Here is a 13,171-nt window from a genome sequence, read left to right as displayed (position 1 = left end):
AGCCAATCAGTTGTTGTGGCAAGATAGGGGTGGTATACAGAAGATATCCCTATTTGGTAAAATACCATGTCCATATTATGGCAAGAGCAGCTCAAATAAACAAAGCAAAATAACATTCCATCATTACTTTAAGACATGAAGGTCAGTCAATCCGGAACATTTCAAGAACTTTGAAAGTTTCTTCAAGCGCAGTCGCAAAAACCATCATGCGCCGTGATGAAACTGGCTCTCATGAGGACCGCCACAGGAAAGGAAGACCCAGAGTTACCTCTGCTGCAGAGGATAAGTTCGTTAGACTTACCAGCCTCAGAAATTGCGGCCCAAATACATGCTTCGCGAAGTTCAAGTAACAGACAAATGTCAACATCAAATGTTCAGAGGAGACTGCGTGAATCAGGACTTCATGGTCAAATTGCTGCAAAGAAACCACAACTGAAGGACACCAATAAGAAGGAAGAGACTTGCTTGGGCCAAGAAAAACGAGCAATGGACATTACACCAGTGGAAATCTGTCCTTTTGGTCTGAGTCCAAATTTGAGATTTTTTTTGTTCTAACAACTGTCTTTGTGAGACGCAGAGTAGGTGAATGGATGATCTCTGCATGTGTGGTTCCCACTGTGACGCATGGAGGAGGAGGTGTGATGGTGTGGGGGCGCTTTGTTGGTGACACTGTCAGGGATTTATTTAGAATTGAAGGCACACTTAACCAGTATGGCTACCACAGCATTCTGCAGCGATACACCATCCCATCTGGTTTGCGCTTAGTGGGACTTTCATTTGTTTTAAACAGGACAATGACCCAACACCTCCAGGCTGTGTAAGGGCTATTTGACCAAGAAGGAGAGTGATGTAGTGCTGCATCAGATGACCTGGCCTCCACAATCACCCGACCTCAACCAATTTGAGATGGTTTGGGATGAGTTGGACTGCAGAGTGAAGGAAAAGCAGCCAACAAGCGCTCAGCATATGTGGGAACTCCTTCAAGACTTTTGGAAAAGCATTCCAGGTGAAGCTGGTTGAGAGAATGCCAAGAGTGTGTAAAACTGTCATCAAGGCAAAGGGTGGCTGCTTTGAAGAATCTCATACAATATATTTTGATATGTTTAGCACTTTATTGGTTACTAGATGATTCCATATGTATTATTTCATAGTTTTGATGTCCTCACTATTATTCTACAATTTAAGAAATTAGTAGGTGTGTCCAAACTTTTGACTGGTACTTTATATTTTTCCTGGAACTCTAGCATCGTCCTCTGAGGGCATTCTACTGTTTTTGAACGGTTGATAGCAATGATCTAATCTCTTTGCTGCTTTATTGCAGATGTTGCTTGGGATGTATCGCTGTACTGATATCCCAGGGAAGTTTGTGTGGCAGCCAGGTTCCCTGACACAGGCTGTCTCTAAAGGACATTGGATCCTGTTGGAGGACATTGACCATGCTCCTCTGGATGTGGTGGGTTTTTGCATAGCTGAATCACGCATGGAACTACATGAAGTGACCTGTTAATATAGTTATTACTGTAGTAGTAGGTTCAAGGCTACAAGGTATTTTATCATATGAGTTGTATGCCTTGCAGATATCTGTACTCCTTCCCTTGATGGAGAATAAACAGCTGATGATCCCAGGACGGGAGGACTGCATTGAAGTGGCTCCAGGCTTCCAATTCTTTGCTACGAGAAGGTAAGAATGTCATGTGGCCCACGTGTGACCCTATAAATATCATCCTCCTTTTACACAGAAAATAACTGATGTTTGTGTGTATCTGTAGAATGTTCCACAGTGCTGGAGGCTGGTACAGGCCACAGAACACCCACGCAGCTCTCTTGGACAAGTACTGGACTAAACTACAAATTGGAAACATGGCACGAGAGGAACTGAAGAAGGTGAGACGACTGAGGACATGATCCAATGGAGTCCACATCAATTTCCTGTGGTCTATAATATGACCAGTGTATCCTCTGTTTCAAGTGTATTTTTTTTCTAGCATGATGTACTACAGAATCCAACTTGCACTGTACTTTATAACCAGTTTTATCTTACTAATGAAGTTCCTGAAGCTAACAGTCGGGTTGTTCTTTGCCTGTGGAAACTTGGATATAATTTGCAATTGAAGCATTGTTTTAATTCTCTTTATATCTCTCTTTAACTTTAACTGTTGTTGTTTGCCTGTGCAGGTGCTGGTGAACCGGTACCCCAACCTAACAGTTGTGGTCGAGCGCCTCCTGGACATCTACTGCCAGCTGACTGGAGAGAGGCACCCTGACCTGGTGGCACTGGGCCACACAGACAGTCTTCATGCCCCAGAGGTGTCTCATCACAGGCTGGAGGACAAGACCACGTCCCTGGAGGGGAGGGGACTGTCACTGAGGTAATGGCATGCTATGGCTGCTACCATGTTGTTATGTTGTGTTGCTACCATGCTGTGTTGTCATGTGTTACTGCATTGCTATGTTGTTGTCTTAGGTCTCTCTTTATGTAGTGTTGTGTTGTCTCTCTTGTTGTGATGTGTGTTTTGTCCTGTATTTATATTGTGTTTATTTTTAATCTTTGCCTTTTGGTAAGCCGTCATTGTAAATAAGAATTTGTTCTTAACCTACTTGCCTAGTTAAATAAAGGTTAAATACAATAAAAATATATGCTCTTATTTTCAGCTCCCCTCTTTTTACTTTTAGCTTTTCTGTCTCATGTTGTTGCAATTTATTCATGTTCAGTTCTCTCATGGTTTATCTTGAAGCTGATTCCCACAGTAGGTGTCTATACACAATATATTTTCCCCTGCATTGAAAGATGACACTGTCTCTCTGCCAATATGAACTGGTGATGAACTCATTGTCATGATTCCCTAGCTGCTCAGATCCACAGTAATGGTCAAGCCCCAGATACAGGTAAACCCAGCGGCCCTATCCATCCCACCACATGCGTCCCAGAGCAGAGTTGGGTTGTGAGGTTTACATTAGGATCTGCACTGGCCCACTGGGAAATGAAATGACCAGGCAGCTAGCCCTCAGGACTTTAATTAGCTTTCCACTGGGTGCTGCTGCCTGCGCTCGATGGCCCATCGATTGGACCGTTCTTTTCTATAGAGCTGGATCCACAGATGCTAGACGTTACACCAGGACAGCCCTTATCATTAGGTAACCAGTTCAGACCTGACCCTCTCATTTGTGGAGGCCACTCGTTTTTCACCCATTTGTAAGGGTTCATACTGGGAATACCTGTGTGTACGTGTTGGGCTCAGGGCTTTTCCCTTGGTGTAAAATCAACACCTGATTCTAATAATATAGTGGTTGATAAAGTGAATCAGGTTAGTTACAACTGAACCTACAGGAGGGTAGTTCTCCAGGAACAGAGTTGGAGAGCCCTTATGTAACCTCTACTCTATATTTTACAGAGACCTGCTGAAATGGTGTGAGAGGATCAGCAGTAACTTTGACAGCACCTCGTCTGCCACCGCTCAACATGTCTTCTTGGAGGTGAGCCTCGTCACAGCAGCACAGGCTGCCATTGCAATGTTGTCACCCTCCTGCCATTGTTTCCTATGCTAATGAAGCTTTCCGGCTTGAACTGTTGTTGTTCACCACGGATAATTCTGAACTTGCCTTAGAACTCTGTGGCTATGTAGACCTGGCAAGGTTAGACTCTGGTAAGGTTATTACCTAATCTATGTTAGGATGGAAAACCCTTTAGTCGGAATAGGGCTCGATGTGTTCAACACTTTTTTTCATAGCTCTTTAGGGTTAGCCTCCTGAATCAGAACTGACTGCGCATCAGGTTGGTTGAACAAAGCTAGTTTAGTGTCGACTGACAATAGATTCATTGAGTTAGCACAATCCATATTTGAATGGAAAATCAATGTAGCTGTAACAGTTTCAGAAACTTTTAACAATTTGCCGCCCAACAAAAGAATGCTCTTGTTAACTGTACTGTTTTGCGGCTTTCCCCCCCTTTTAGGCCCTAGACTGCTTTACAGCTATGCTATCCCGACCAGAGAGGAGGCTGTGCATGGCTGAGGTCATCGGGAGCAAGCTCAACATCTCCAAAGAGAAGGTAAGTCCAGCATCACTGGAAATGATGGGCCTCTGCTGACAGCATGTCAAAATAAGTTCAGTACTGATGTCCAAGTTTGTCGTACTTTAGGACATTATGACGATCTACAGTCTCCTGACATAGAGCAAGTCCCAAATGGCACTCTATTCCCTATATAGTGCACTACTTTTGACCAGAGCCCTGCGAGTGCCATTTGCCAAGGGTGCCGTATTGGACTCAGACATGGTGATGGTTGTTGACTGTTGACATGATGGTTGTGTACATAGAAATAAGAATACATTAATTAATTCTTATTTCTAAGGTTAGAACTTCCAAGCCATTCTATTAATTCTTATTTCTATGGTCGTGTGCCTCTCAGGCTGCACATTTCTGCCAGATGTACCAACCTGGCATCTCTGTCACAGAGCTGGAGGCCTTGGTGGGCAGAGTGACCCTGGAACGGAAGCAGAACGAAGTGGTCCGCATCGGCAAGTAAGTCAGCAAAATGTGTGACCCTAAATCGAATTAGTTGCCATCTGATGCACCGCAATTTGTTGAAGTCAATTAAGTACCCGGGTTAGTAGTCCGATATTTGCCTGGCAGCTATCGCTTATGGAACACACTGAGTCAGGCTGCCAGCCCTGCCCGTCTGTGCCCGTAACCTGTCTGTTTAGACAATATAGACGTTACTGTCGCTTTGCCAGGCCCAACACTTACCCAGCCAAATAGACTCCCGCTGGTTGATTGAATAAACATGGAATTGATCCCTAACTACACACTTTGATGAACCAGCAAATATTCCAGTCCTCAGCATATGACTAAAAACAAAAACCCTACAGCAGAAACGCACCTTTGGAAATCTGCAATTGGGGGTAACAAAAAAGTATATTTGTTGATGAATGTATTAGGTCAAATTTGAGATTGAGTAAAAGTGTAACCAAACCTATGTGTATCTCAATGTGCACAGTGAGAAGCAGACATTTGCTGCCACGCGGCCCTCTGCAGTGCTTTTGGAACAGCTAGCCGTGTGTGTTACCCAGGGTGAGCCCATTCTGTTGGTCGGAGAGACGGGCACGGGCAAGACATCCACTGTGCAGTACCTGGCTGGAATCACTGGTGAGACGCAACACTCTGCCAGAAAGCTTCTCTCAGACAACACGGTACAGTGGGAACCCACTAACCAACACCTATGTTCCCCTTCTCTCTCGCTCCCTCTCCAGGACACAGGTTACGGGTGGTGAATATGAACCAGCAGAGTGATACAGCTGACCTGCTAGGAGGGTAAGGGAATTAGTCCTTTTCCTGTATGAACTTTCACCTATACCAGCATATTCAGACAGGGATATTACCCTTGCCTGCATTGGTACTGAGTAGGCATATTCTCTTCCCTGATCTAAGGTATAAACCAGTGGACCACAAGCTTATCCTGCTACCCCTGCGTGAGGCCTTCGAGGACGTGTTCTCCCAGACCTACTCCCGCAAGCAGAACCTGACCTTCCTGGGCCACGTGCAGACCTGCTTCAGGGGCAAGCGCTGGCAGGACCTCCTTAAGCTCATGGACCACGTTTGCAAGTCGGCCCTCAGCAAGTCGGAGCTGCAGGAAAAAAACAATGGTACCACCACACTCTTTAGATATTGTTTGCATCAATGGCTTCAGAAAGTTTTCATACCCCTTGACTAATTCCACATTTGTGGTGCCTGAATTCAAAATTGATTACATTTTTTAAATAATGTTTTTATCTGCATACAATAACCCATAGTGACAGTGAAAACATGTTTTTAGAAATGTTAGCACATTTTTGAAAATTAAATACAGATGTCTAATTCACATAAATATTCACACCCCTGAGTCAATACTGTAGAAGCACCTTTGGCAGTGATTACAGTTGTGAATCTTTCTGGGTAAGTCTCAAATAATTTTCCACAACTGGATTGTACAACATTTGCCCATTATTCTTTTTAAACATAATCAAGCTCTGTCAAATTGGTTGTTGATGATTACTTGACAACCATTTTCAGTTCTTGATTTTTTGAAGTCGGAATTTTACATTAAAACTTGTTTTTCAACCACTCCACAAATTTCTTGTTAACAAACTATAGTTTTGGCAAGTTGGTTAGGACATCTACTTTGTGCAGGACACAAGTCATTTTTCCAACAATTGTTTACAGACAGATTATTTCACTTATAACTCACTGTATCACAATTCCAGTGGGTCAGAAGTTTACATGGACTGTGCCTTGAAACAGCTTGTAAAATTCCAGAAAATGATGTCATGGCTTTAGAAGCTTCTGATAGGCCAATTAACATAATTTGAGTCAATTGGAGGTGTACCTGTGGATGTATTTCAAGGCCTACCTTCAAACTCAGTGCCTCTTTGCTTGACATCATGGGAAAATCAAAAGCAATCAGCCAAGACCTCAGAAACAAAATTGTAGACCTCCACAAGTCTGGTTCATCCTTGGGAGAAATTTCCAAATGCCTTAAAGTACCACGTTCATCTGTACAAACAATAGTTTGCAAGTATAAACAGCATGGGACCACGTAGCCGTCCTACCGCATGGGACCACGCAGCCATCATACCGCTCAGGAAGGAGACGCATTCTGTTTCTTAGAGATGAATGTACTTTGGTGTGAAAAGTGCAAATCAATCCCAGAACAACAGCAAAGGATCTTGTGAAGATGCTGGCGGAAACAGGTACAAAAGTATCTTTATCCACAGTAAAACGAGTCCTATATCGACATAACCTGATAGGTCGCTCAGCAAGGAAGAAGCCACTGCTCCAAAACCGCCATTAAAAAGCCAGACTACGGTTTGCAACTGCACATGGGGACAAAGATAGTACTTTTTGGAGGAATGTCTTCTGGTCTGGTGAAACAAAAATAGAACTGTTTGGCCATAATGACCATCGTTATGTTTGGAGGAAAAAGGGGGAGGCTTGCAAGCCGAAGAAAACCTGACTCAGTTACACCAGCTCTGTCAGGAAGAATGGGCCAAAATTCACCCAACTTATTGGGGAAGCTTGTGGAAGGCTACCCAAAACATTTGACCCAAGTTAAACAATTTAAAGGCAATGCTACCAAATACTAATTGAGTGCATGTGAACTTCTGACCCACTGGGAATGTGATGAAAGAAATAAAAGCTGAAATAAATCATTCTCTACTATTATTCTGATATTTCACATTCTTAAAATAAAGTGGTGATCCTAATTGACCTAAGACAGGGAATTTGTACTAGGATTAAATGTCAGGAATTGTGAAAAACTGAGTTTAAATGTATTTGGCTAAGGTGTATATAAACTTCCGACTTAAACTGTATATTTTAAGTCAAAACTGTAAGTCGGCCACTGAGGAACATTCACTGTCTTCTTGGTAAGCAACTCCACTGTAGATTTAGCCTTGTGTTTTAGGTTATTGTCCTTATTTAGTGCCTTGTTGCAAACAGGATGCATGTCTTGGAATATTTTTATTCTGTACAGGAGAGGCTTCCTCCTTTTCACTCTGTTCATTAGGTTAGTATTGTGGAGTAACTACAATGTTGTTGATCCATCCTCAGTTTTCTCCTATCACTGCCATTAAATTCTGGATTTGGCCTCATGGTGAAATCCCTGAGTGGTTTCCTTCCTCTCCGGCAACTGAGCTAGGCTGTATCTTTGTAGTGACTGGGTGTTTTGATACACCTTCCAAAGTGTAATAACTTCACCAAGCTCAAAGGGGTATTCATTGCCTGCTTTTTAAAAAACAGTTGCCCTTCTTTAAAACCTCCATGGTCTTTGTGGTTGAATCTGTGCTTGAAATTCACTGCTTGACAGAGGGACCTTATAGATAATTGAATATGTGAGGTACAAAGATGAGGTATTCGCTCAAATCATGTTAAACACTTATTGCATACAGAGTCCATGAACTTATTATGTGACTTGTTAAGCACATTTTTACTCCTGAACTTATTTTGGCTTGCCATAACAAAAGGGTTGAATACTTATTGACTCAAGACATTTCAGCTTTTCATTTTTTTTTAAACTAATTTGTAAGGGAAAAAAGTTATATTGGAAAACATAATTCCACTTTGACATTATGGGGTATTGTGTGTGTGTGTAGGCCAGTGCCCCCAAAAAATCTCAATTTAATTAATTTTAAATCCAGGCTGTAACACAACTGAATGTGGAAAAAAGGGGTGTGAATACTTTTGGAAGGCACTGTAGTGCATCATATAGATAATAGTGTTGCCATTTGGAAAACAACCAAAATAAGTACCTTCATTCCCTCTTGTCTTGAATAGCTTACTCATACTCTCACTGTGACAGAAATGTGAGTGTTGCCTTAGGCTGTTCTCAGTCTGTGTTTTTGTGTGCTGCTTTCCCCAGCTGCCTTGCTGCAGGAGCAGTGGGAAACCCTGGCCGTGAGGCTGGCTCAGACCCAGCAGCAGATCAGAGCCTGTGAGACAGCACTGGTCTTTGCCTTTGTGGAGGTAAAGGTTTACCTAGAGCGTCTCACTCTCTCTCACACACACACACTACATATCCCTATTGCTCACCAACCTGCTGTGATTGTAAACCGTGTGTGTCTCTACAGGGGACTCTGGCCCAAGCGGTGAAGAAGGGAGAGTGGATCCTGCTGGATGAGATGAACCTGGCTGCAGCAGAGACTCTGGAGTGTCTGAGTGGCCTGCTGGAGGGCACCGCCGGCTCTCTGGTGCTGCTGGACCGCGGAGACACTGGTGAGGCTCCCACTGCTCTCCATAGCATGTTATAACACTTTTTATATCACTATTGCATTACACGTTATAAATTGCATATTATTATTGTCATGGCTTTGGTCATAAAAGTTTTAGCTGATTATGACCTTGGAAATATGATCACTTTGATGCTGCTACTGGAATTAAATGTAATAATTTTTTTATACAGAGCCCCTGGTTCGCCATCCAGACTTCCGTCTCTTTGCCTGCATGAACCCAGCGACGGACGTGGGGAAGAGGAACCTGCCCCTGGGCATACGGAACAGGTTAGAACATGGGCTGAGCTGGCCTGGTGTTTGACTGAAATGTCTTTAACTTATGAGCATACTGGAAAACCTACTAGCTTATCAGGATCTGGCAGCCCAACTAGCTGTTTGGGATCTGGCGGCCCAACTAGCTGTTTGGGATCTGGCGGCCCAACTAGCTGTTTGGGATCTGGCGGCCCAACTAGCTGTTTGGGATCTGGCGGCCCAACTAGCTGTTTGGGATCTGGCGGCCCAACTAGCTGTTTGGGATCTGGCGGCCCAACTAGCTGTTTGGGATCTGGCGGCCCAACTAGCTGTTTGGGATCTGGCGGCCCAACTAGCTGTTTGGGATCTGGCGGCCCAACTAGCTGTTTGGGATCTGGCGGCCCAACTAGCTGTTTGGGATCTGGCGGCCCAACTAGCTGTTTGGGATCTGGCGGCCCAACTAGCTGTTTGGGATCTGGCGGCCCAACTAGCTGTTCGGGACCTGGCGGCCCAACTAGCTGTTCGGGACCTGGCGGCCCAACTAGCTGTTCGGGACCTGGCGGCCCAACTAGCTGTTCGGGACCTGGCGGCCCAACTAGCTGTGGTTTGACATGCTGCTCTCTTTCTTTCCCAGGTTCACTGAGCTGTATGTGGAGGAGCTGGAGAATGAGGGAGACCTGCTCATCCTGGTGTCTGACTACCTGAAAGGCCTGAACCCCAATAAAAACGTCATCAATGGGATTATAAGGTCAGGGGTCAGAATACACACTGTCCTCTGTCATATGCATCACGTGGCTCATCAAGTTTCCACAAAGTCAAGTTTAATGTCATGTCATATTGATTGCTGATTTGATTGATTAATTGATAGATTTTAATAAAAAATATGTATTTGCTGCTGCAGCTTTTACCTGACGGTGCGTAAGGAGGCTACCTCCAAACTGGTGGACGGGACTGGACACCATCCCCACTACAGCCTGCGTACCCTCTGCAGGGCGCTGAAGTATGTGGCAGCCAACCCCTGCTACAGCGTCCAGCGCTCTCTCTACGAGGTAGGAGGCCAAAGCTCTCCCAGCATTGATTTCGATATCCTTTATATTGATTAAATAAGCATACAGTACATTCGGAAATTATTCATACCCCTTGACTTTTTACACATTTTGTTACGTTACAGCTTTATTCTCAAATTGATTTAAAAAAATAAATTAAAAAAAATCTCATCAATCTATACACAATACCCCATAATGACAAAACAAAAACTGATTGTTATTTATTTTTGCTAATTTATTCAAAATAAACAACAGAAGTACCTTATTTACATAAGTATTCAGACCCTTTGCCATGAGACTTTTAAATTGAGCTCAGGTGCATCCTGTTTCCGTTGATCATCCTTGAGGTGTTTCTACAACTTGACACCTGTCTATATAAGGTCACACAGTTGACAGTGCATGTCAGAGCAAAAACCAAGTCATGAGGTTGAAGTCATTGTCCGTAGAGCTCCGAGACAGGATTGTGTCGAAGCACAGATCTGGGGAAGGGTACCAAAACATTTCTGTAGCATTGAAGGTCCCCAAGAACACAGTGGCCTCCATCATTCTTAAATGGAAGAAGTTTGGAACCACCAAGACTCTCCCTAGAGCTGGCCGCCTGGCAAAACTGAGTAATCGGGGGAGAAGGGCCTTGGTTAGGGAGGTGACAAAGAACCCAATGGTCACTTGGACAGAGCTCCAAAGTTCCTCTGTGGAGATGGGAGAACCTTCCAGAAGGGCAACCATCTCTGCAACACTCCACCAATCAAGCCTTTTTGGTAGAGTGTCCAGACAGAAGCCACTCCTCAGTAAAAGTCACATGACAGCCTGCTTGGAGTTTGCCAAAAGGTAACTAAAGGACTCTCAGACCATGAGAAACAAGATTCTCTGGTCTGATGAAAGCAAGATTGAACTCTTTGGCCTGAATGCCAAGCGTCACGTCTGGAGGAAATGTGGCACCATCTCTACGGTGAAGCATGGTGGTGGCAGCATCATGTTGTGGGGAGTTTTTTCAGAGGCAGGGACTGGGAGACTAGTCAGGATCAAGGGAAAGATGAACAGAGCAAAGTACAAAGAGATCCTCGATGAAAACCTGCTCCAGAGCGCTCAGGACCTCAGACTGGGGCAAAGGTTCACTTTCCAACAGGACAACGACCTTAAACACAGCCAAGACAACGCAGGAGTGGCTTCTGGACAAGTCTCTGAATGTCCTTGAGTGGCCCAGCCAGAGCCCGGACTTGAACCGGATCGAACATCTCTTGAGAGACCTGAAAATAGCTGTGCAGCTATGTTCCTCATCCAACCTGAGAGAGCTTGAGAGGATCTGCAGGGAAGAATGGGAGAAACTCTCCAAATACAGGTGTGGCAAGCTTGTAGCGTCATACCAAAAGCGATTCAAGGCTGTAATCGCTGCCAAAGGTGCTTAAACAAAGTACTGAGTAAAGGGTCTGAATACTTATGTAAATGTGATATTTCCATGTTTTTTTTTTATGCATTTGCAAAAATTCTAAACCAGTTTTTGGTTTGTCTATATAGGGTATTGTGTGTGTGTGTGTAGATTGATGAGGGGGACTATTTAATCAATTTTAGAATAAAGCTGTCATGTTAAAAAAAAAGGGAAAAAGTCAGGGCCTGAATATTTTTCTGAATGCACTGTATATTGATATCCTTAGTAACCTGATTGGACCATAGGTTCAGATGTGACCAGATTCTCCATCTGTCTCTTTTTCCAGGGCTTCTGTTTGAGTTTCCTTACCCAGCTGGACCGCAGCTCCCATCCAATGGTCCAGAAACTGGTGTGTCAACACATCATGGGGGGAAACATCAAGTTTCTGAAGCAGGTAATACTGCAGGCCTGTAATATGACTTTATTGATTCCATATTTGTATTAATTGAGATAGATGGATAATTAAGATGAAGCTTAATAATTCCTCAATAGGAGATTCCTCAGTAGCCATGGTTCACCCTGTGTTTCCCCACAGCCCATCCCGGAGCCCACGGGGCGGCCCTGCATTCAGATGGAGGGCTACTGGGTATCCCAGGGGGAGATGGAGCCGGCTCTGGACCCCAGCTACATCCTCACCACCTCCGTCAAGCTTAACCTGCGTGACCTGGCCAGGGTGGTGTCCGCTGGGTAGGAAAACTGACCTCCCCCGTCCCCCTGGATCAATCAATCAGTCAACCTAGTCAATACCTGTGGTATAGTCCTAGTAGCCACTCACTGACTGTTGTATCGTAAACCTGTTGATGGCACATTGAGCGTCACATGAGATGTATTGGCTAATATCGGTTGTGTCATCACTGCTGCCATAAAGATGACATGACTTTCCCACTTTGCTGCTGCTGCTGCTCTTGTGCTGGACGGTAGTTGCCATGACCTCAACACAGGTCAATTGTTCCCAGTGCTCGACTTCTTTCTCTGCCCTTCATTACGAGGTTAATTTAGTCTGATTTGGACACATGGTTGGCGTCCCAAATGGCACCTTATTCCCTACATAGTGCACTAATCCCTAGGCTCTGGTCAGAATTTGTGCACTAGGGAATAGGGTGCCATTAGGGATGCATACATGACCACACTTCAGTCCAAGGAAAATCAATTGCACAATTGAAACACAGCTAAAAACAGACTCTACACGACCTCGCCACAGGTCAATTCTACACGACCTCGCCACAGGTCAATTCTACACGACCTCGCCACAGGTCAATTCTACACGACCTCGCCACAGGTCAGTCGTCCCCAGTAAGTACTTGATTGTTTCTCTGGACACAGTCGGCGTCCCAAATGGCACCCTAGTAGTGCACTAGGGAAAGGGTGCCATTAGGGACCAATCCATGACCTCTACACTTGAGGTCAGCCAATTCCTCTTCCACTAAGTGCACATTGAAACACAGACACTAACCGGATCTACTAGAAATATTCTGTTTCTATATTTGTTTGTTCGTTCTTCAGGAGCCACCCCGTCCTGATCCAAGGAGAGACCTCGGTGGGAAAGACCAGCCTGGTCAGGTGGATAGCAGCTGCCACGGGGAACCAGTGTGTCAGGATCAACAACCACGAGCACACAGACATCCAGGAGTACATCGGCTGCTACTCCTCTGACGGCAAGGGCAAGCTGGTCTTCAAAGAGGGTACGGCCAGTTCTACACTGTAGCCC

The 13,171-nt window shown here is 44.6% G+C and overlaps 1 protein-coding gene across 2 annotated transcripts in view; it reads left to right on the top strand.

Moving 5' to 3' along the window:
- LOC106571345 (midasin) overlaps positions 1 to 13,171 on the top strand; it is a 70,212-nt gene that overhangs the window by 5,847 nt on the left and 51,194 nt on the right. For both annotated transcript variants that reach the window (XM_045695636.2, XM_014144290.3), the window contains exons 7-24: positions 1,322 to 1,453; positions 1,578 to 1,681; positions 1,770 to 1,884; positions 2,176 to 2,369; positions 3,393 to 3,474; positions 3,953 to 4,048; positions 4,407 to 4,519; positions 4,995 to 5,143; positions 5,248 to 5,308; positions 5,426 to 5,640; positions 8,391 to 8,494; positions 8,599 to 8,743; positions 8,931 to 9,027; positions 9,626 to 9,739; positions 9,893 to 10,040; positions 11,750 to 11,857; positions 11,999 to 12,150; positions 12,967 to 13,145. In XM_045695636.2, the coding sequence (XP_045551592.2) occupies positions 1,322 to 1,453; positions 1,578 to 1,681; positions 1,770 to 1,884; positions 2,176 to 2,369; positions 3,393 to 3,474; positions 3,953 to 4,048; positions 4,407 to 4,519; positions 4,995 to 5,143; positions 5,248 to 5,308; positions 5,426 to 5,640; positions 8,391 to 8,494; positions 8,599 to 8,743; positions 8,931 to 9,027; positions 9,626 to 9,739; positions 9,893 to 10,040; positions 11,750 to 11,857; positions 11,999 to 12,150; positions 12,967 to 13,145 (2,308 nt within the window). The remainder of the gene's footprint in view (positions 1 to 1,321; positions 1,454 to 1,577; positions 1,682 to 1,769; positions 1,885 to 2,175; positions 2,370 to 3,392; positions 3,475 to 3,952; positions 4,049 to 4,406; positions 4,520 to 4,994; positions 5,144 to 5,247; positions 5,309 to 5,425; positions 5,641 to 8,390; positions 8,495 to 8,598; positions 8,744 to 8,930; positions 9,028 to 9,625; positions 9,740 to 9,892; positions 10,041 to 11,749; positions 11,858 to 11,998; positions 12,151 to 12,966; positions 13,146 to 13,171) is intronic.

This window comes from Salmo salar, chromosome 15 (assembly GCF_965601325.2).
Source record: "Salmo salar chromosome 15, fSalSal1, whole genome shotgun sequence".
In the NCBI taxonomy this organism is placed as follows: Eukaryota; Metazoa; Chordata; class Actinopteri; order Salmoniformes; family Salmonidae; genus Salmo; species Salmo salar.
This window is presented reverse-complemented; position numbering and strand designations above follow the sequence as displayed.